The sequence below is a fragment of the Elephas maximus genome, chromosome 24 (assembly GCF_024166365.1).
Source record: "Elephas maximus indicus isolate mEleMax1 chromosome 24, mEleMax1 primary haplotype, whole genome shotgun sequence".
Taxonomy (NCBI): Eukaryota; Metazoa; Chordata; class Mammalia; order Proboscidea; family Elephantidae; genus Elephas; species Elephas maximus.
The window spans coordinates 63,655,196-63,679,633 of record NC_064842.1 but is presented as its reverse complement, the minus strand read 5'-3'; the positions used below and the strand labels follow the sequence as shown (position 1 = coordinate 63,679,633).

Here is a 24,438-nt window from a genome sequence, read left to right as displayed (position 1 = left end):
TATGCCAGCACCATTTGTTAAAAAGACTATCTTTTCCCCAATTAACTGACACTGGGCCTTTATCAAATATCATCTGCTCATATGTGGATGGATTTATATCTGGGTTCTCAATTCTGTTCCATTGGTCTATGTGCCTGTTGTTGTACCAGTACCAGGCTGTTTCAACTACTGTGGCTGTATAATAGTTTCTAAAATCAGGTAGAGTGAGGCCTCCCACTTTCTTCTTCTTTTTCAGTAATGCTTCACTTATCCGAGACTTCTTCCCCTTCTATATGAAGCTGGTGATTTGTTTTTCCATTACATTTAAAAATATCATTGGAATTTGAATCGGAAGTGCATTGTATGTATAGATGGCTTTTGGTAGAATAGGCATTTTTACTATGTTAAGTCTTCCTATCCATGAGCAAGGTATGTTTTTCCACTTAAGTAGGTTCTTTTTAGTTTCTTGTAGTATTACTTTGTAGTTTTCTTTATACAGGTCTTTTACATCTTTGGTAAGATTTATTCCTAAGTATTTTATCTTCTTGGGGGCTACTGTGAACGGTATTGATTTGGTTATTTCCTCTTTGATGTTCTTTTTGTTAATGTAGAGGAATCCAAGTGATTTTTGTATGTTTATCTTATAACCTGAGACTCCGTCAAAGTCTTCTATTAGTTTCAGTAGTTTTCTGGAGGATTTCTTATAGTTTTCTGTGTATAAGATCATGTCATCTGCAAATAGAGATAATTTTACTTCCTCCTTGCCAATCCGGATGCCCTTTATTTCTTTGTCTAGCCTAATTGTTCTGGCTAGGACCTCTAGCACAATGTTGAATAAGAGTGGTGATAAAGGGCATCCTTGTCTGGCTCTCGTTCTCAAGGGAAATGCTTTCAGGCTCTCTCCATTTACAGTGATGCTGGCTGTTGGCTTCGTATAAAAAAAAAATGTTGAGGAATTTTCCTTCAAGTCCTATTTTGCTGAGAGTTTTTATCATAAACGGGTGTTGGACTTCGTCAAATGCCTTTTCTGCATCAGTTGATAAGATCATGTGTTTTTTGTCTTTTGTTTTATTTATATGGTGGATTACATTGATGGTTTTTCTAATATTAAACCAGCCTTGCATACCTGGTATAAATCCCACTTGGTCGTGGTGGATTATGTTTTTGATATGTTGTTGAATTCTATTGGTAGAATTTTGTTGAGGATTTTTGTATCTATGTTCATGAGGGATATAAGTCTGTAGTTTTCTTTTTTTGTGTTGTCTTTACCTGGTTTTGGTATCAGGGATATGGTGGCTTCATAGAATGAGTTAGGTAGTATTCCATCATTTTCTATGCTTTGAAATACCTTTAGTAGTAGTGGTGTTAACTCTTCCCTGAAAGTTTGGTAGAACTCTGCAGTGAAGCCGTCCAGGCCAGGGCTTTTTTTTTTTGTTGGGAGTTTTTTGATTACCTTTTCAATCTCTTTTTTTTGTTATGAGTCTATTTAGTTGTTCTACTTCTGACTGTGTTAGTTTAGGTAGGAGGTGTTTTTCTAGGAATTCATCCATTTCTTCTAGGTTTGCAAATTTGTTAGAGTACAATTTTTTGTAATAATCTGATATGATTCTTTCATCTCAGTTGGGTCTGTTGTGATATGGCCCATTTCATTTCTTATTCAGGTTATTTGTTTCCTTTCCTGTATTTCTTTAGTCAGTCTGGCCAATGATTTTTCAATTCTGTTAATTTTTTTCAAAGAACCAGCTTTTGGCTTTGCTAATTCTTTCAATTGTTTTTCTGTTCTCTAATTATGTTCATCTCTAATTTTTATTATTTGTTTTCTTCTTCTGCCTGATGGATTCTTTTGTTGTTCGCTTTCTATTTGTTCTAGTTGTAGGGACAGTTCTCTGATTTTGGCTCTTTCTTCTTTATGTATGTGTGCATTGATAGATATAAATTGATCTCTGAGCACTGCTTTTGCTGTGTCCTAGAGATTTTGATAGGAAGTGTTTTCAATCTCGTTGCATTCTATGAATTTCTTTATTCCCTCCTTAATATCTTCTATAACCCAGTCTTTTTTGAGCATGGTATTGTTCAGTTTCCAAGTATTTGATTTCTTTTTCCTGATTTTTCTGTTATTGATTTCCACTTTCATGGCCTTGTGGTCTGAGAAGATGCTTTGTAATATTTCGATGTTTTAGATTCTGCAAAGGTTTGTTTTATGACCTAATATGTGGTCTATTCTAGAGAATGTTCCGTGTGCACTAGAAAAAAAAGTATACTTTGCAGCTCTTGTGTGGAAAGTTCTGTATAAGTCTATGAGGTCAAGTTGGTTGATTGTAGCAATTAGGTCTTCTGTGTCTCTATTGAGCTTCTTACTGGAAGTCCTATCCTTCTTCGAAAGTGGTGTGTTGAAGTCTCCTACTGTAATTGTGGAGGGGTCTATCTCACTTTTCAGTTCTGTTAAAGTTTGTTTTATGTATCTTGCAGCCCTGTCACTGGGTGCATAAATATTTAATATGGTTATATCTTCCTGGTCAATTGTCCCTTTAATCGTTATATAGTGTCCTTCTTTATCCTTTGTGGTGGATTTAACTTTAAAGTCTATTTTGTCAGAAATTAATATTGTTACTCCTGCTCTTTTTTGCTTCTTGTTTGCTTGATGTATTTTTTTCCATCCTTTGAGTTTCAGTTTGTTTGTGTCTGTATGTCTCATGTGTGTCTGTTGTAGGCAGCGTATAGACGGATTGTGTTTCTTTATCCAGTCTGAGACTGTGTCTTTATTGGTGCATTTAGCCCATTTACATTCAGTGTAATTATAGATAAGTATGTGTTTAGTGCTGTCATTTTGATGGCTTTTTGTGTGTGTTGTTGACAACTGCATTTTTCCACTTACTTTTTTGTGCTGAGACATTCTCCTTTGTAAATTGTGTGTTCCTCATTTTCATAGTAGTCGAATTTATGTTTGCTGAGTCATTACTTTTTCTTGATTTTTATTTTGAGTTATGGAATTGTTAGACCTCTTTGTGTTTACCTTAATATTTACCCCTATTTTTCTAAGTAAAAACCTAACTTGTATCGTCCTGTATCACCTTGTTTTCCTCTCCTTATGGGAGTTCTATGCCTCATGTATTCAGTCCCTCTTTTTGGTTTTTGTGATCTTTTACATATTGACTTTAATGATTCCCTGTTTTTAGCACTTTTTTCTTTTTAAAATTAATCTTAATTTGTTTTTGTGATTTCCCTATTTGAGTTGATATCAGGATGTTCTGTTTTGTGACCTTGTGTTTTGTTGGTATCTGATATTATTGATTTTCTGACCAACTTCCTTTAGCATTTCTTGTAGCTTTGGTTTGGTTTTTTCAAATTCTCTAAGCTTGTGTTTATCTGCAAATGTTTTAATTTCACCTTCATATTTGAGAGAGAGTTTTCCTGGATATATGATCCTTGGCTGGCAGTTTTTCTCCTTCAGTGCTCTATATATGTCATCCCATTGCCCTCTTGACTGCATGGCTTCTGCTGAGTAGTCTGAGCTTATTCTTATTGATTCTCCTTTGTAGGAAACCTTTCTTTTATCCCTGGCTGCTTTTAAAATTTTCTCTTTATCTTTGGTTTTGGCAAGTTTGATGATAATATGTCCTGGTGATTTTCTTTCTGGATCAATCTTATATGGGGTTTGATGAGCATCTTGGATAGATATCCTTTCTTCTTTCATGATGCCAGGGAAGTTTTCCGCCAACAGATCTTCTACTATTCTGTCTGTATTTTCTGTTATCCCTCCCTGTTCTGAACTCCAATCACACACAAGTTATTCTTCTTGATAGAGTCCCACATGATTCTTAGGGTTTCTTCATTTTTTCTAATTGTTTTATCTGATTTTTCTTCAACTATATTGGTGTCAATTGCTTTATCCTCCAGCTCCCCCCCTCTGCATTCCAATTCCTCGATTCTGCTCCTCTGACTTCCTACTGAGTTGTCTAATTCTGTCATTTTACTGTTAATCTTTTGGATTTCTGAATGCTGTTTCTCTATGGATTCTTGCAGCTTATTAATTTTTCCACTATGTTCTTGAATAATCTTTTTGATTTCTTCAAGTGCTTTATCATTGTGTTCCTTGGCTTTTTCTGTAGATTGCCTTATTTCATTTATGAGGTCATCCCTGATGTCTTGAAGCATTCTGTAAATTAGTTTTTTTATGTTCTGTATCTGGCAATTCCAGGATTGTATCTTCATTTGGGAAATATTTTGATTCTTTAATTTGGTGAGTTTTAGGAGCAATCATGGTCTGCTTCTTTATGTGGTTTGATATCGACTGCTCTCTCCGAGCCATCTATAAGGTATTCTAATGATTTATTTTATATTTGGTGAGTCTTATCTTGTTTTGTTTTTTTTAATACATAGATGGGGTACTAGATTGCACTGTCTTGATCACTGTAGCCTTTGAATCACTTATGGCCTATTATCAGCTGGTTTGGGCTGTTACCAGATACATAAGCCTAAGAGTCCATTCACTATTCTTGAATAGAATCAGCTTAGGTGTTCTGATTTTGGGTCACTAAGTGTGTGGTGTAGACTGTCACCTATTAACTTAGAGGAGTAGTGGTGATAATTGTGTGCACCAGATTTTAGTAGTAGCAGGGGGTCACACTCCAAGGAGGGCAGGATGCCGACAGGCTTCCCCCAAGTGCCAGTGAGGTAGGTGTGTCTCTATTCCTAAAGCACTTTGGTGGGTGGTCTCTGCAGCTGTACCTTAGGCACCCAATGCATGGACCTCTACAGATTGGTAGGTGTCACTATCCTCAGGCCCCTATGGCAGGAGGCTAGGTGGTTTGGGTGGAGCTTTAGCCCTCAGTTCCCCGTTGTCGGTCAGTGAGGGCTCTGTTTAATAAGTGGAGATATCAGACCTGGGAAACTTGTCTTTCCAGTAATCCACTAAAACAATTACAGTCAGATCACTATCAGAATTGCCTTTGCATTATAATAGCCACCTTGTTCCCTGTAGGGATGTAAGCCCTAGGCCATGGATCTCATATGCTTGGCTGGAGCTGGTTCTGTATTTTTAGTCCAATTTTGGGAAGGATTTTTGGTCCCTGGATTTTTTGTAGCTGCTTCTCTTAGGCCAGGAGAATGGCTTAGGAAAAGACCAAAAAAAACCAAAAAAACAAAAAACCGCAGAGCACTTCAGTCTCTGGCTCAGGAAATTCCAATGTTAATGAAGTCGCCTAAGAAGGGGAGGGGAGGGATCAGATAGATAGAAGAGAGTAGCACCCAGGAATATAGACAAAGTTACTTATATTGCTTGGTGATGGCTGTTTTATCTGAGATTCCCAAGGGGTGTATAGCCTGTGTGCTGTCGGCTGGCTGTGTCGAGACTGTCCCCAAGGGTCAGGCCTGCGTCCTGTGCTTGTGTTGTCTCAGAAGCCATGGTCAGTTCCTCCGCTCCCAGTCCAAAGCCCAGCGCCAAGTTTCCCCAGCTGGGCCCCGCACTCCAGGCTCCAAAACCAGTGACTGCCTCCCGGTGACTTCTCCTCCTGTCCGCCGCATTGCTGCGCTGCCTGTGTGCACTGGCTGGGCTTCCCCCGAGGTCACTTCTGGGGGCTAGGGCTGCGTCCCGTGTTTGCACCATCTCAGGATGCCATGCTCAGCTCTGTTGCACTCATTCCAAAGCCCGGCGCCAGGGTTTTCTGACTGGGACACTGGCTCCAGATTCTGAAAACAGTCACTGCTTCCCCGTGGCTGCTTGTTCTCTTGTTAGCCGTGTCAGCATGCAGCCTGCTTGCGCTGGCTGAGTCTCTGTCACTCAGGTCAACTCTTTAGATCTGTGTTTGATAGTCAGGGTTTGTAGATTGTCATATATATGATCGATTCACTTGTTGTTCCAAGTCTTTTTTGCAAGAGGGATCCGAGGTAGCTTCTACCTAGTCAGCCATCTTGGCCTTGCCCCCAACACTCATTTTGAAGGACATTAAAATTTTGGTTAATTTATTTTGCTCATTTTATTTGGTCTGAAATCTGTTGGTCCTCTCTAAATAAATGGTGGCCAGTAACATTCTTCAAATGTAATAATAAAATTTATGTTTACTGATATAAGCGTTTTCACTAAGTGAAGGAAAAAGAGTTACACATATTCTAGTTATTAATTATAATGTAATTATGGACTCAACACTTTGTCAATGAAATTAAGTCTTATTATGTTTCTGAAAAGTAACCAAATTTTTGTTTTTGTGGCTTCACCATCCATCTAGATTTTCTGTCAATAAGAAACTGGCCATCATCTTTGATGCCACCTTCTCTCAAAGATTTTCTTCCTGGGATTACAGCAATGTTAACTGGCTTCCTTGATCTCCAATCTTTCGAATACGTTTTCCTAGTGTATAACTTAATGGTCTTCCATCTGGTCACTCTGTCACTCCACTTAACCTCTTTCTTTGATTCCCAAATCAGGCTGAATAAGAGCCTAATTTTTCAGTGTTGTGTATACTGTAGCTCAGAACCTTGCACTGGCCTATCTACGATCCAACACTGACTTCTCCCTACATGCATCCTACACTACAGCCCCCTGCTCCGAGAACCATGAACAATGAATAAGCATAAGCCTCACTTCATTTGCATCTTCCTCCCCATGGCATACTCGTTCCATGCTCAACTTCTGAAGTATCCCCATTTTTCGTCTAAGACTTTTCTTGAGCATCTGCAATTCCAGAAAGCTTTTACTAGCCACAGAAAACTAGTTGCACAAATGTAAACGCCTACCATGAGCCTCTAGAGTATGCAGTATTTGCTAGGCTAAGTATCAATAGTAGTTCATCATCACTGACTCTAAGTGCTAGTTAGAAAGAATTCCTAAGAAAAGAAATGTTTCTGCTTGGATCTCACTGTAAGTCTAAAGAACTTGGAGATTTTGATGATGCTAAAAAATAAAAATTGTCTTAATTTCTGCCAAAGTATTGGTAAAATGAAGAACAGTGCTAAGTCAAACAAATTTAACATAATGTTTCATTACTAAAGCCAAAATCATCAGATTGGTCACAGGTGAGCATTATTACAATTAAAGAAATCTTGGCTTATAATTTACTACAGAATTATTTTTAAAGGCAAAGATTAGCGAATTCAACTTCATTCATCCAATATTTATTTTAAACTCACAGTATATAGCCAACATAAAACAGAGCCACTTCCTAGAAGCACTGTTAAAAAACAGAATGTCATCATAATGTATCAGTAGAAATAAATAACAAATCCTTGCTTAAAATTTATAAAAAAATTATTCTGGAAACCAATATTATAGTAATGCATCTTGAAGCAGAAAGCTTAGCATTCTATTTCAGCCTATAAAAACCAAGTAGTATACTATACTTACTCTTAAGAACATAGACTTTGATGTCAGATAACCTAGGTTTGAATCAATTTCATCATTTAAGCTAGGGCAAGTGAATTCACTTCTTTAGATCTCAGTTTCTTCAAATATAAAAGAGACGATAATAGTATATAAATCAAAGAATTGTTTAGAAGGTAAAATGAGATGGCACATGTAAAGAACGTACATCAATCACAGGGAAATTGTACCTGCTCAATAAAAGTCAGTTATATTATTTACATTCTTTATAATGGACAAGATATTCAAACAAATATTTGCATAAGAAAAGCAAAAAATATTCAAAAGATAAAATAAATAATAAGTGAAACATGAATTACACTCAAACTGTGCCATTTGTCCAAAAGCATATTCCTGGTCTGGCTCCAATGCACCACTGATAACTCTCCGACTCTTCAGTTCTGTTACTGGCAAACACCTAACAACTGAAAAAAACAAATACAACTTTTTCTAATATAATTTGAAAACTTTACATCAAAAATATGTTTGTGTGTGTATCGTTGTTGTTGTTATTGTGTCCTGTTGAGTCAATTCCCACTCATATCGACCTATACAACAGAGTAAAACAATCTTTACAGGAGCAGATCGCCAGGTATTTTCTCTGGTGAAGAGGCTGTTTTGAACCACTGACAATTTGGTTAGCAGCTGAGAGCTTTAGCATTGCACCACCAGGACATCTACAATATATACATACGCATACATCCCTGAATTTGTCAAGGATTTCATTTTACTTGGATTCACAATCAACATTCACGGAGCAAGCAATCGATAAATCAAAAGACACATGACATTGGACAAATCTGTTACAAAGGATCTCTTATAGTGACAAAAAGCAAAGACATCACCTTGAAGACTAAAGTGACCCTGACCCAACCCATGATGTTTTCAATCATCACATGTGCATGCGAAAGATGGATGATGAATAAGGAAGACAGAAGAACTAACATCTCTGAATCGTGTTGTTGGCAAAAAATATTGAACATACACATGGGCACAGGTAGACATATGCACACCCACATTCACTGCAGCGTTCTTTACAATAGCAAAAAAAAACGGAAATAGCCCAAGTGCCTGTCACAGATTGAATTGTGTCCCCCAAAAATGTGTCAATTTGGCTAGCTATGACTCCCAGTACTGTGTGATTGTCAACCATTTTGTCATCTATATGCGATTTCCTATATGCTGTAAATCCTACTTCTATGATATTAATGAGACAAGTTTTGTGGCCGTTATGTTAATGAGGCAGAGCTCAAGATACAAGATTACGTTGTGTCTTAAGTCAATCTCTTTGAGAAATAATAGAGAGAAGTGAATACAGAGACAGGGGACCTCATACCACCAAGAAAGCAGTGCCAGGAGCACAGCACATCCTTTGGACCTGAGGTTTCTGAGTGGAGAAGCTCCTAGACTAAGAGAGGACTGATGACAAGGACCCTCCTCCAGAGCTGACGGAGAGAGAAAGACTTTCCCTGGAGCCAGCGCCCTGAACTCGGAATTCCAGCCTACTAGATTGTGAAAGATTAAACTTCTGTTTGTTGAAGCCATCTGCTTGTTGTATTTCTGTTGTAGCAGCACTAGATAACTAAGACAGTGCCCTTCAATGAATGAATGGATAAGCAAAATGTGGTACATACACACAGTGTGGAAACCCTGGTGGCGTAGTGGTTAAGTGCTACAGCTGCTAACCAAAGGGTCGGCAGTTCAGATCCACTAGGTGCTCCTTGGAAACTCTATGAGGCAGTTCTACTCTGTCTTATAGGGTTGCTATGAGTCAGAATCGACTCGACGGCACTGAGTTTTTTTTGTTTTTTTATACACAGTGTAATAATATGCAACTGTAAAAAACGATGAAGAGTCCACAAAACATATCCTAACATGGATGGATCTGGAGGACATAATGCTAAAGGAAATAAGTCAATCACATAAAGACAAACACTGTATTACCCCCCCTTTCATAAGAAGACAAGAATAGATTCATATAGAGAGATCAATGTTCACTGGTGGTTACCAGAGATGGGTGGGAGGGGAGGCAAATCAATCCCTAGATCAGATATACTCATTATTTTTGGTAATGGGAAATGTAGTACTGAATGTGGGTGTAATGAGCACACCTTGACCAAAGTAAAGATGCCACTAAGAACTGCACAAAAGGATGTGTGTGCTAAACAGCGAGATACAGAATTCTGCAACAACACCAACAATAACCAAAAATGAGCGTATGGTCACACATGTATGTGTAGGGGCACTTACGTGTACAGGTAAGAGCAGGTGTGTACATATATGGGCACAGATAGAAGTATCTATATGTACAGATATAGCTGTGCTTGCACATATATTCACAAAGGACACAGTCAGAGATACTTCTTAGACATAATCATACACCTTGCGAGATTGGTTTTCTGAGTTTCAAGGCTTAGAACATTACTCTCACGGGGTAAGTCAGTCAATTGGCATAATATAGTTCATGAAGTTCATGTTCTGCATCCCAGTGAAGTAAGTAGCATCTGGGGTCTGAAAAGCTTGTGAGAAGCCATCTAAGATACCACTATTCTTTTTATTCCTTCCTATAAATTTTTTTTTTGTTTAATATTGAGATGCTCGAAAATTTCTCAGATCAGAGAAATCTCCCTATTGCAATATTCTTTCTGAATAAAGTGACTCTTTATCTAAGTCTGGAAGTGTTTTTACTTGACACTATCATCCCAGAGACAAAGAGATAGATGAGGTGAGCCTTGTTTATCAAATTGGTTTTAAGCTTGGAGGCAGTTTCCAGACAAGAGTACATGGCAGTCTTGCTCAATAGAAAAAACAAAAATCAGTGTTCAAGAAGTTCTGGTTACTAGATTTTCCAAGACAGAGAGATAAAGAGGGAGGGAGCACTCTCTACAAATCTGCGCTGCCAGCGTTTAGTCTTCAGTTGAACACTAATGTGCTGTAAAGGTGTAGGGCAAAACTCCATGAAAATACAGGCAAAGGACAACTACCTGAACACAATAAAGTCAACAACTGCCAGAAAACACACAAAACAGGGAAACGTACATTTGGCCAGTCAGAGGGGAAAGACCCCTTTGACCACCCAGATCATCAGCAGAAATTACAAGTGGCCTTATTAGTATTCTGAAAAAACTTGTTCTTGAGCAAAGATTCCTAAAGCCAGCTTTAATAAAGCTTAAAAACAAGCCTTTGAAAGATCAAGTTGATCCATAACAAAATTAAATGCCTACCAAAATAAAATTCATTATAGGTAGTCCTCTCTTTGTACAGTAGTGTGGGAACATAAAAATAATGGTTCAGGCTAAAATTATGCAAAGAAATCTTAAAAATCAATGGGAAAATTATTACTTTCCTGACATTTACAACTCTTTTTTAAAACATTAAGAATTCTCCTACTGTTAGTTACAAATTTACAGGTCAATTAAAAAATACTAAAACTATTTCATATGGTAAGCACTAATTTAAAACATTAGAAACATTGAGAATAAAAGTGTTTTACAGCTTTGTAAAGAACTTATCAAAGCCTAGATGGAATAGCTTCATTCACCCCAGGTCCTTTCTCTTAAACCTAAAATCCATGCACCTAACACAACAAATCGACTCGAAATTGACTCGATGGCAATGGGACTGGTCTGGTCTCTGGTCTGAACACAACAAAAAAGCACAGGAAGGCTCCGAAAGGAGGAGAACAGAAGGAAGACTGCTTAGGGACCTCTGGATCTCCTCATAGCCTCATTTACATCCTGTACGGGGTGGAGCAAAGGTCTTCAAACTGGAGCCTCAAAAAAGCACAGACAGAAAAGCTAGAAGAAAACTTGTTCCCCTAGTCAACAGATGAGGAAAAGAGCAGACTGACAACAGAAAACCTTTTTGTTAACATCCACCATACTCGAGCCAAACACCAGTGAAAAAGCCACAGCACCACCCAGCTTCGGCAGAGTCAAGCACAAAGTTAATTTTTCATACCACCCCCTACTCCTGCCCTGCCTGCACAGAGGTTAATTAGCTCAGGCTGCTAACCAGAAGGTTGGAAATTTAAATCCATCAGCTGCTCCTTGGAAACCCTATGGGGCAGTTCTATTCTGTCCTATAGGGTTGCTATAAGTTGGAAACGACTCCATGGCATACAACAAGAACCACCACCCCTTACCCTGAAACCAAAAACCAAACCTGTTGCCATCAAGTCAGTTCCAACTAACTGTCCCATACGGTTTCCAAGGAGCCCCTAGTGGATTCCAACTGCTGATGTTTTGGTTAGTGGCCATAGCTCTAAATCACTATGCCACGAATATTTCCTTTCTAAGCCACAGCAAAAGTTTAAAATAATATAATACCACTTGCCAGTGGAGTCAGCTATGACTCATGGCTATCTCACATGTGCTACAGTAGAATTATGCTCCATAGGGCTTTCAATGGCTGATTTTTCAGAAATACATCACCAGGCCTTTCTTCCAAGGCACTTCTGGACAGACTCTAACCTACAACCTTTAGGTTAGCAGCCAAGTGTACTAATGCTTTGCACCACCCAGGGATGCTGCTTGTGTTGCAGTGTTCTCTAAACTTGTCTCCTTAATTTCATTCCAATCCATCATCACTCTGCCAAAGTCAGCATTCTGAAAAGCAAATTTTACCATGATTTCCAATATCAGAGTTCTCCATTGCTAAGAGGGAAACATTCTGGTAGTAATTCGTTTAGCTACATGAGAACACATAAGTTTTTTTAATTAGCAAAATATGCCATTACTGTTAGAGATTTCTCTAACACTAATGAAGTTCTGTTATACTGGCAACTGAGTTTTTATAATCTTCCTCTCACTTGCTTTTGCTGTGCCTATCATCACACCTAGCACACCGCCATATTTATTATCCTTAGCATGGCTTTCTTCTCCTTTTCTTTATACTTGTACTATTTCTATTTGTACCTATACTCTGTTTCTTCCATAATTCTGAAAGATGAGTCTGAAAATAACATTTATTTTCTGTTACTTCATCTTTTTACCGAAAGGACAGTATTTATATTCGAGTCATTGTAAATTAAGTAGAACTGGAGGGGATCAGCCGCTGACAAAATGTCAGCAGTTCGAACCCACCAAGGCTCCTTTGGTTCCACGTGAAGTCGCCCTTTTTTTTTTTTTAATCAGATAGTTGCGCATAGGCCCCATAGATATGTTGTATGTATGTATTCTCGCAGGCCGCCCTAGAGCGCAGACCCCTCTACAGAGGGCGTCCGGCAATGTAGGGCCTCGCTCGATAAACTACGCTTTTTGACATAAAGCGCGCACCGCGCGCGTCGTAGTTTTACAAAGTTCGCACGCGCCGCGTACTGGCGAGGCCCCGCGTTTCGTCATATCTGGCACTAAAGAAAAAAAAAAAAAGCACTAGAGAGTAGAAAATGGAGCGGTACCTTACGGGGGCCCTCGATTGCCGCTGCGGTGCTGTTTCCTCCTCGCACAAGTGAAGGGTGGCACACTCCGGTCCCGACCGCGAACGCTCACGATGCTTTTCCCCGCCGGTGCTTCCCAATACCGCAGAACTCCTCACCCCCTCCACTCTCTCCCCACGCCGTCCTTGAGAGTTTTGCGGGACCCAGCAGGGGGCGATGGGCGGGGGGGCGGGGAGACACGTCCTAGGTGAGAAAGCGCCTTGGGAAACTTTATCCCCCAGCCGCCGCCCCTCCTCTTGCGCGTAGCCGCCTATGGTGACTCGTAGGCAGAGCTGCTCTCCTTCCCGGGAGGGGCGGGCCGGCCCCGCGGAAGGGCGGCGCAACACTACTCGCCTATCGCCGCTCCGGTTTCCCCACTCCGAGTCCGAGAACCGTCTCGCCGGGGCGAACTGGGGTCCGGCGCATGAGCGTGTTTACAGTGCTCCAGTCGTGCGCCTGGTTGCGAGGGGCGAGCCTCCCCTCCCCCGGCCGTCGTGCAGCTTTCGGTCGGCTCCAGTCCCCAAGGAGCCGCAGCTAGCGCCAGCCGCCTCGCTCGGTGGCGCTTCCGGCGATGTGCCCCTGGACCGGACGGATGAACATTCGGGGGGCCCGCATTCGGGCCGAAGTCGTGCAGAGGCGCCGCTGGCAGGGCCGGACCGTGGGTGGTTTTCAGGTTTGCAGAGGCCAGCTGCCGTTCCAGACGTCATGGGGCCGCCCTCAGACTTGATACTCTGGCGATGAGACCACGTGTGCGTTTTCCAGGCGACCTATTGGGTCGGAAGCTTTCCATAACTTAATCGGCCTCTCCACGTTGGGTATCGCTTCCGGCTTCCCCGGGCGATGCTGCTCCCTCGAGGTGTGCCCTCGGACCGGACCCGGGACCCGCGCGTGCCGGACTGGTCGGCTGTGTGCGGCTGTAAAGCGCGCGAGGATTGTCGTTTGTTCCGGGGGTTTCCACGACCGCGTTGTGTTGGTGGGGTGCGACTCCCCCCACAGCGCCACAGCCTTACGGTGCCCACCCTTCTCTCTCCGCTGCCTGTCCTCATCTCTTCATCCATCCAGCTTCCGATCCGGGCCGCGTCCCGGTGTGTATAACTTCCTGGGCGGCCGACGATCCCCCACTCCGTTTCGCGCCCACTGCCACCGCCCGTCTGCAGCGTGTAGCCCACAGGCCCTTCCAGAACGGCCTCTCCTCCTTGGTCTGATGCTCGCCTCCAGCTTGCCCCTCTGGGGCTGGGTGTGAAGGGGATTCGATCCGTGAATCTTTCGGACTTTGCCGAAGTCTCGTTCTGTTTTCTCTTCTGGCCGGCCCAAGGCGCCCTTCTGAGATATGTACCGTGGGGAGGAGGGGGGGGAGGGAAGTAGGAGGGGCGTGAATCAAAACTCAAATGACTGTTAGGGGACCTGGCGAAGCACTGGCTAAGCGTTTGGCTGCCAGCCAAAAGATGCGCTGTTGAATCCACCAGCCCCGCCCTGGAAACCCTAAAGGGCAGTTCTGGTCTGTCCTAGAGGAACACTATCAGTCAGAATAAACTCGAAACAGTTTTATAATAAAGATAAATGACAAGTGTGATGTTAGTCATGTTCCGGTTGTTAGGTGCCGTGGAGTCAGTTCCGAGTCACAGCGACCCCATGCACAACTGAACGAAACACTGCCAGGTCCTGAGCCATCCTTACAATCGTTGTTATGCTTGAGCCAATTGTTGCAGCCACCGTGTCAATCCACCTCGCCAAGGGTCTTCCGCTGACTCTGTTCTCTGCCAAGCGTGATGTCCTTCTCCAGGGACTGATCCTTCCTGACAACGTGTCCGAAGTGTGTAAGACGCAGTCTCGCCATGCTTGCCTCTAAGGAGCATTCTGGTTGTACCTCTCCTAAGACAGATTTGTTCGTTCTTTTGCCAGTCCATGGTATATTCAATATTCTTTGCCAACACCACAATTCAAGAGCGTCAGTTCTTCTTGGTCTGCCTTATCCATTGTCCAGCCTTCACACGCATATGATGCGATTGAAAATACCATGGCTTGGGTCAGGCGCACCTTAGTCTTCAAGGTGACATCTTTGCTCTTCAACACTTTAAAGAAGTTCTTTGCAGCAGATTTACCCAATGCAATGAGTCTTTTGATTTCTTGACTGCTGCTTCCATGGCTGTTGATTGTGGATCCAAGTAAAACGAAATCCTTGACAACTTCAGTCTTTTCTCTTTTTATCATGATGTTGCTCATTGGTCCAGTTGTGTGGATTTTAGTTTTTTTTTATGTTGAGGTGCAATCCATACTGAAGGCTATGGTCTTTGATCTTCATTAGTAAGTGCTTCAAGTCCTCTTCACTTTCAGCAAGCAAGGTTGTGTCATCTGCAATACACAGGTTGTTAATGAGTCTTCCTCCAATCCTGATGCCGCATTCTTTTTCATATAGTCTGGCTTCTCGTGTTACTTGCTCAGCATACAGATTGAATAGGTATGGTGAAAAAATACAACCCTGAAGCACACCTTTCCTGACTTTAAACCAATCAGTATCCCTTGTTCTGTCCGAACAACTGCCTCTTGATCTATGTAAAGGTTCCTCATAAGCACAATTAAGTGTTCTGGAATTCCCATTCTTTGCAATGTTATCCATAATTTGTTATGATCCACACAGTCAAATGCCTTTGCATAGTCAATAAAACACAGGTAAACATCCTTCTTGTATTCTCTGCTTTCAGCCAGGATCCCTCTGACATCAGCAATGATATCCCTGGTTCCACGTCCTTTTCTGAAACCAGCCTGAATTTCTGGCAGTTCCCTGTTGATATACTGCTGCAGCCATTTTTGAACCATCTTCAGCAAAGTTTTGCTTGCATGTGATATTAATGACATTGTTCTATAATTTCCACATATTAGTCATAAGATACTACAAATACGATGTTTTAGCTATGAATCTATTTTAATTTTATCTTTATGTAGTCTCATTTTGCATAATTTCAGTAGACATATTAAATTCAAGTTACCAAAACATCAGCATCCTTCCAGAACTCTCACTGTACTTTTGACTGGTGTTTTGTACAATTACCTGTATTGATTTTCTAGTGACTAGCCACAGACAACTGGAACCATAGACTGAAAAGGTTACAGTGACAAGAAAAGCAATAATGCATATATTTAATATAGTTATTTCTCTACAAAATCCAAAAACATACCTGGAGCTTAGAGGACAGTATTTTACTTACTGGCAGGGCTGCATTTGGGAGGAGAGGACAAGTATCTTCTGTATATGTAATGCTGCCCTGATTATTTGCAAGTTTGTAGCCCGTGTCACATAAAATTACAGTGTCACCTTCCAGGTATATTTTTCCTGAAGATGACGAATGCCCATTTTCCACTGAAGGAACTACCACTGTCCTAAAGACCTAAAAGATGACTAACATATAACAAAGAATTTAGAAAGTATTACATCGTACAATCTTGAAAAGAGAAATCATGTGTGAAAGTTAGTTACATAAAAATTAGTTTATGCATGTAAAAAAAAATATGCAATTCCATCAATCATTGATTTGTAATAGAAAGCAGTTTTATTTGTAAGAGGTTTTTAGGTATTAAAAAAGCTACTATTTTTATTTCTCATTTGATTCTCATGAATTGCTTTCCAGAGGTGCAGGCAGAAGACTGGTCTCCTAAGTGTGTCACCTCTGTTTTCTCTGTCAGGATCCTCTCTTTTTCACTTTCTGCCTTTCTCTACATTCGTTGAAAAAATAACACATAGATAATTTTAAGGAAAAAAAGGTATGATATGTGGAAAACCCCAAAATAGAGAAAATAGTATAAACAAAATTGCACCTTGAATACTCAAAAGAATATAAAATTTTACATCAAATATTGTACAGGAAAATGAAGTGTCTTGAAAAAAGTTGTGTTCACACAATTGTAAAATCAATGTTTAAATGTTAGCTGTTAAAATTATTGTATTTAACAGTTGTTGAAGATTTAAAAGTAGGATTTAAAAATTAAAATATTGAAGATGGGGGGTGGAGCCAAGATGGCAGACTAGGCAGACGCTACCTCGGATCCCTCTTACAACAAAGACACGGAAAAACAAGTGAATCGATCACATACATAACAATCTACGAACCCGGAACAACAAACACAGATTTAGAGATGGAGAACGAACTAATACGGGGAAGCAGCGATTGTTTCCAGAGCCTGGAGCCAGCGTACCAGTCAGGTACGGCACAAGCACAGAGAGCTGCTCCACCCCCCTGAACTAACCCCGGGAGGGAGACCAGCTGGTTCCGTGGGCGGCGTGGGACGCAGCCGGTAGGAGAAGTCCCCGGGAGGCAGTGACTGGTCTTGGAGCAGGAAAAGCAGCGTCCCAGCCGGGGAACCGTCTCGCCGGGATTTGGACTGGACGCAGGTACGGCATAAACACGGAGAGCTGCTCCACCCCCCGGAACTAACTCCGGGAAGGGGCCCAGCCGGGTCGCGAGGGCGGCGTGGGACGCAGCCGATAGGAGAAGTCCCCGGGAGGCAGCGACTGGTACTGGAGCAGGGAGAACAGCGTCCCAGCCCGGACACTCGGTCATGGCACAAGCACGGGGAGCTGCTCCACCCATCTGAACTAACCCCCTGGGAGGGGGCCCACCTGGTTCTTTGGGGCGGCACGGCCACGCGGCTGGAGGGACGAGAAGTCCCTGGGAGGCAGCGACTGATTTTGGAGTCGAGAGTGCACCGTCCAAGTAGGGGAGCCTTGGCGCTGGGCGTGGGGCTGGAAGCAGAGGATCTGACCGTGCCTCCAGCGGGCCAGACCCCCCGGGGGCAATCTCCACACAGCCAGCACACATAGGCAACCCGCCCGCGGGAATCTCAGATATAATAGTCATTCCAAGCAAGACAAGCAACTCTGGCTATATTCTGAGGTGCTACTCTCCTATCTCTCTGTTCCCTCCCCCACCCTCCCCAGGCGGCTTCATTAACATCCGAATAGCCTGAGCCAGAGGGAGAACTCTGATAGGGGTCTGACTGCATTTTATTTTAGCAGATTTTCTGGAAAAACTAGTTTCCCAGTGATGGCTCGGAGACAACAATCCATATCAAACCACTTAAAGAAGCAGACCATGACAGCTTCTCCAACCCCCCAAACGAAAGAATAAAAATCTTTCCCAAATGAAGATACAATCCTGGAATTATCAGATACAGAATATAAAAAACTAATTTACAGAATGCTTAAAGATATCACAAATGAAATTAGGATAACTGCAGAAAAAGCCAAGGAACACACCGATAAAACTGTTGAAGAACTCAAAAAGATTATTCAAGAACATAGTGGAAAAATTAATAAGTTGCAAGAATCCATAGAAATCCATGTAGAAATCCAAAAGATTAACAATAAAATTACAGAATTAGGCAACGCAATAGGAAGTCAGAGGAGCAGACTCGAGCAATTAGAATGCAGACTGAGACATCTGGAGGACCAGGGAATCGACACCAACATAGCTGAAAAAAAATCAGATAAAAGAATGAAAAAAAATGAAGAAACCCTAAGAATTATGTGGGACTCTATCAAGAAGGCTAACCTGCGGGTGATTGGAGTCCCAGAACAGGGAGGGGGGACAGAAAACACAGAGAAAATAGCTGAAGAACTCCTGACACAAAACTTCCCTGACATCATGAAAGACGAAAGGATATCTATCCAAGATGCTCATCGAACCCCATTTAAGATTGATCCAAAAAGAAAAACACCAAGACATATTATCATCAAACTCACCAAAACCAAAGATAAACAGAAAATTTTAAAAGCAGCCAGGGAGAAAAGAAAGGTTTCCTTCAAGGGAGAATCAATAAGAATAAGTTCAGACTACTCAGCAGAAACCATGCAGGCAAGAAGGGAATGGGACGACATATACAGAACACTGAAGGAGAATAACTACCAGCCAAGGATCATATATCCAGCAAAACTCTCTCATATATGAAGGCGAAATTAAGATGTTTACAGATAAACACAAGCTTAGAGAATTTGCAAAAACCAAACCAAAGCTACAAGAAATACTAAAGGAAATTGTTTGGTCAGAAAACCAATAATATCAGATACCAGCACAACACAAGGTCACAGAACAGAACATACTGATATCAACTCAAATAGGGAAATCACAGAAACAAATTAAGATTAATTTTAAAAAGAAAAAAACGCCCCAAACAGGGAATCATTGAAGTCAATATGTAAAAGATCACAATAATCAAAAAGAGGGGCTAAATACAGGAGGCATTGAAATGCCATATGGAGAATGATACAAGGCGATATAGAACGATACAAGTTAGGTTTTTACTTAGAAAAATAGGGGTAAATAATAAGGTAACCACAAAAAGGTATAACAACTCTATAACTCAAGATAAAAGCCAAGAAAAACGTTAACGACTCAACTAACATAAGGTCAAACACTATGAAAATGAGGATCTCACAATTTACTAAGAAAAATGCCTCAGCACAAAAAAGTATGCGGAAAAATGAAATTGTCAACAACACACATAAAAGGCATCAAAATGACAGCACTAAAATCTTATTTATCTATAATTACCCTGAATGTAAATGGACTAAATGCTCCAATAAAGAGACAGAGAGTCACAGACTGGATAAAGAAACACGATCCATCTATATGCTGCCTACAAGAGACACACCTTAGACTTAGAGACACAAACAAACTAAAACTCAAAGGATGGAAAAAAGTATATCAAGGAACAATAAGCAAAAAAGAAGAGGAGTAGCAATATTAATTTCTGACGAAATAGACTTTAGACTTAAATCCACCACAAAGGATAAAGAAGGACACTATATAATGATAAAAGGGACAATTGATCAGGAAGACATAACCGTATTAAATATTTATGCACCCAATGACAGGGCTGCAAGATACATAAATCAAACTTTAACAGAATTGAAAAGTGAAATAGATACCTCCACAATTATAGTAGGAGACTTCAACACACCACTTTCGGAGAAGGACAGGACATCCAGTAAGAAGCTCAATAGAGACACGGAAGATCTAATTACAACAATCAACCAACTTGACCTCATTGACTTATACAGAACTCTCCACCCAACTGCTGCAAAATATACTTTTTTTTCTAGCGCACATGGAACATTCTCTAGAATAGACCACATATTAGGTCATAAAACAAATCTTTGCAGAGTCCAAAACATCGAAATATTACAAAGCATCTTCTCAGACCACAAGGCAATAAAACTAGAGATCAATAACAGAAAAACTAGGGAAAAGAAATCAAATACTTGGAAAATGAGCAATACCCTCCTGAAAAAGACTGGGTTATAAAAGACATCAAGGAGGGAATAAGGAAATTCATAGAAAGCAACGAGAATGAAAATACTTCCTATCAAAACCTCTGGGACACAGCAAAAGCAGTGCTCAGAGGCCAATTTATATCGATAAATGCACACATACAAAAAGAAGAAAGAGCCAAAAGCAGAGAACTGTCCCTACAACTTGAACAAATAGAAAGTGAGCAACAAAAGAATCCATCAGGCACCAGAAGAAAACAAATAATAAAAATTAGAGCTGAACTCAATGAATTAGAGAACAGAAAAACAATTGAAAGAATTAACAAAGCCAAAAGCTGGTTCTTTGAAAAAATTAACAAAATTGGTAAACCATTGGCTAGACTGACTAAAGAAATACAGGAAAGGAAACAAATAACCCGAATAAGAAACGAGAAGGACCACGTCACAACAGAGCCAAATGAAATTAAAAGAATCATTTCAGATTATTATGAAAAATTGTACTCTAACAAATTTGCAAACCTAGAAGAAATGGATGAATTCTTGGAAAAACACTACCTACCTAAACTAACACATTCAGAAGTAGAACAACTAAATAGACCCATAACAAAAAAAGAGATTGAAACGGTAATCAAAAAACTCCCAACAAAAAAAAGCCCTGGCCCGGACGGCTTCACTGCAGAGTTCTACCAAACTTTCAGAGAATAGTTAACACCACTACTTCTGAAGGTATTCCAAAGCATAGAAAATGACGGAATACTACCCAACTCATTCTATGAAGCCACCATCTCCCTGATACCAAAACCAGGTAAAGATATTACAAAAAAAGAAAATTATAGACCTATATCCCTCATGAACATAGATGCAAAAATCCTCAACAAAATTCTAGCCAATAGAATCCAACAACACATCAAAAAAATAATTCACCCTGATCAAGTGGGATTTATACCAGGTATGCAAGGCTGGTTTAATATCAGAAAAACCATTAATGTAATCCATCACATAAATAAAACAAAAGACAAAAACCACATGATCTTATCAATTGATGCAGAAAAGGCATTTGACAAAGTCCAACACCCATTTATGATAAAAACTCTTACCAAAATAGGAATTGAAGGAAAATTCCTCAACATAATAAAGGGCATCTATGCAAAGCCAACAGCCAATATCACTCTAAATGGAGAGAACCTGAAAGCATTTCCCTTGAGAACGGGAACCAAACAAGGATGCCCTTTATCACCACTCTTATTCAACATCGTGCTGGAAGTCCTAGCCAGGGCAATTAGGCTAGACAAAGAAATAAAAGGTATCTGGATTGGTAAGGAAGAAGTAAAGCTATCACTATTTGCAGATGACATGATTATATACACAGAAAACCCTAAGGAATCCTCCAGAAAACTACTGAAACTAATAGAAGAGTTTGGCAGAGTCTCAGGTTATAAAATAAACATACAAAAATCACTTGGATTCCTCTACATCAACAAAAAGAACACTGAAGAGGAAATAACCAAATCAATACCATTCACGGTAGCCCCCAAGAAGATAAGATACTTAGGAATAAATCTTACCAAGGATGTAAAAGACCTATACAAAGAAAACTACAAAGCTCTACTACAAGAAATTCAAAAGGACATACTTAAGTGGAAAAACATACCTTGCTCATGGATAGGAAGACTGAACATAGTAAAAATGTCTATTCTACCAAAAGCCATCTATACATTTAACGCACTTCCGATCCAAATTCCAATGTCATATTTTAAGGGGATAGAGAAACAAATCACCAATTTCATATAGAAGGGAAAGAAGCCCCGGATAAGCAAAGCATTACTGAAAAAGAAGAAGAAAGTGGGAGGCCTCACTCTACCTGATTTCAGAACCTATTATACAGCCACAGTAGTCAAAACAGCCTGGTACTGGTACAACAACAGGCACATAGACCAATGGAAGAGAATTGAGAACCCAGACATAGATCCATTCACGTATGAGCAGCTGATATTTGACAAAGGACCAGTGTCAATTAATTGGGGAAAAGATAGCCTTTTTAACAAATGGTGCTGGCATAACTGGATATCCATTTGCAAAAGAATAAAACAGGACCCATACCTCACACCATGCACAAAAACTAACTCCAAGTGGATCAAAGACCTAAACATAAAGACTAAAACGATAAAGATCATGGAAGAAAAAATTGGGACAACCCTAGGAGCCCTAATACAAGGTATAAACAGAATACAAAACATTACCAAAAATGATGAAGAGAAACCAGATAACTTGGAGCTCCTAAAAATCAAACACCTATGCTCATCTAAAGACTTCTCCAAAAGAGTAAAAAGACCACCTACAGATTGGGTAAGAATTTTCAGCTATGACATCTCCGACCAGCGCCTGATCTCTAAAATCTACATGATTCTGTCAAAACTCAACCACAAAAAGACAAACAACCCAATCAAGAAGTGGGCAAAGGATATGAACACACATTTCACTAAAGAAGATATTCAGGCAGCCAACAGATACATGAGAAAATGCTCTCGATCATTAGCCATTAGAGAAATGCAAATTAAAACTACGATGAGATTCCATCTCACACCAGCAAGACTGGCATTAATCCAAAAAACACAAAATAATAAATGTTGGAGAGGCTGCGGAGAGATTGGAACTCTCATACACTGCTGGTGGGAATGTAAAATGGTACAACCACTTTGGAAATCTATCTGGCGTTATCTTAAACAGTTAGAAATAGAACTACCATACAACCCAGAAATCCCACTCCTGGGAATATACCGTAGAGATACAAGAGCCTTCATACAAACAGATATATGCACACCCATGTTTATTGCAGCTCTGTTTACAATAGCAAAAAGTTGGAAGCAACCAAGGTGTCCATCAACGGATGAATGGGTAAATAAATTGTGGTATATTCACACAATGGAATACTACGCATCGATAAAGAACAGTGACGAATCTCTGAAACATTTCATAACATGGAGGAACCTGGAAGGCATTATGCTGAGCGAAATAAGTCAGAGGCAAAAGGACAAATATTGTATAAGACCACTATTATAAGATCTTGAGAAATAGTAAACCTGAGAAGAACACATACTTTTGTGGTTCCGAGGAGGGGAGGGAGGGAGGGTGGGAGAGGGTTTTTTATTGATTAATCAGTAGATAAGAACTGCTTTAGGTGAAGGGAAAGACAACACTCAATACATGGAAGGTCAGCTCAATTGGACTGGACCAAAAGCAAAGAAGTTTCCGGGATAAAATGAATGCTTCAAAGGTCAGCGGAGCAAGCGCGGGGGTCTGGGGAACATGGTTTGCGGGGACTTCTAAGTCAATCGGCAAAATAATTCTATTATGAAAACATTCTGCATCCCACTTTGAAATGTGGCGTCTGGGGTCTTAAATGCTAACAAGCGGCCATCTAAGATGCATCAGTTGGTCTCAACCCACCTGGAGCAAAGGAAAATGAAGAACACCAAGGCCACACGACAACTAAGAACCCAAGAGACAGAAAGGGCCACATGAACCAGAGACCTACATCATCCTGAGACCAGAAGAACTAGTTGGTGCCCGGCCACAATCGATGACTGCCCTGGCAGGGAGCACAGCAGAGGACCCCTGAGGGAGCAGGAGATCAGTGGGATACAGACCCCAAATTCTCATAAAAAGACCGTACTTAATGGTCTGACTGAGACTAGAGAAATCCCGGTGGCCATGGTCCCCAGACCTTCTGTTGGCACAGGACAGGAACCATCCCCGAAGACAACTCATCAGACATGAAAGGGACTGGTCAGCGGGTGGGAGAGAGACGCTGATGAAGAGTGAGCTAATTATATCAGGCGGACACTTGAGATTGTGTTGGCAACTTGTCTGGAGGGGGGATGGGAGGATAGAGAGAGAGGGAAGCTGGCAAAATTGTCAAGAAAGGAGAGACTGGAAGGGCTGACTCAAGAGGGGGAGAGCAAGTGGGAGTAGGGAGTGAGATGTATGTAAACTTATATGTGACAGACTGATTGGATTTGTAAACGTTCACTTGAAGCTTAATAAAAGTTATTTAAAAAATTAAAATATTTAGGTATTAAACTGTATAGCAAAATTGTATATATGTATGTTTTTTCTCATTAGGTTGACATGAACGACTCCTTATGAAAAGAAGAAGAATGGCATCTTTTCTGGCTCATCTGGTCCCCACCCCTACGACTGGGAAGACCCTGATCCTTTCTGGCTCAGCTCACTCCACTCATGAATGATTCTTTCAGATAACTGCGAGAGCATTTACTCACTGCGACACTTTGGTATTGGTGACCAGCCTTCCTCTGTGCAGGTTATTCGAGTCCAGAGAGACTGCAAAGCAGACACATAGCTGTGATCACAGGAATAGTACAAATACTTTCCCATAGCAATTGGGAAGGTTCTTTTAGGTTGATT

At 40.7% G+C, this 24,438-nt stretch overlaps 2 protein-coding genes across 2 annotated transcripts in view; both read right to left on the bottom strand.

Moving 5' to 3' along the window:
- Positions 1-13,456, bottom strand: part of LOC126066874 (complement factor H-like) — a 181,157-nt gene extending 167,701 nt beyond the window's left edge. Inside the window, exons 1-4 of the mRNA XM_049868292.1 lie at positions 13,214-13,456; positions 12,732-13,159; positions 12,630-12,683; positions 7,319-7,350 (exon numbers count right to left, since the gene is read on the bottom strand). Of these exons, the coding sequence (XP_049724249.1) occupies positions 7,319-7,350; positions 12,630-12,683; positions 12,732-13,159; positions 13,214-13,456 (757 nt within the window). The remainder of the gene's footprint in view (positions 1-7,318; positions 7,351-12,629; positions 12,684-12,731; positions 13,160-13,213) is intronic.
- Positions 13,457-13,516: 60 nt separating this feature from the next.
- The window catches only part of LOC126066873 (complement factor H-like), a 111,189-nt gene continuing 100,267 nt past the window's right edge, over positions 13,517-24,438 (bottom strand). The window contains 1 exon segment of the mRNA XM_049868291.1: positions 13,517-14,180. Coding sequence (XP_049724248.1) covers positions 13,517-14,180 — 664 coding nt within the window.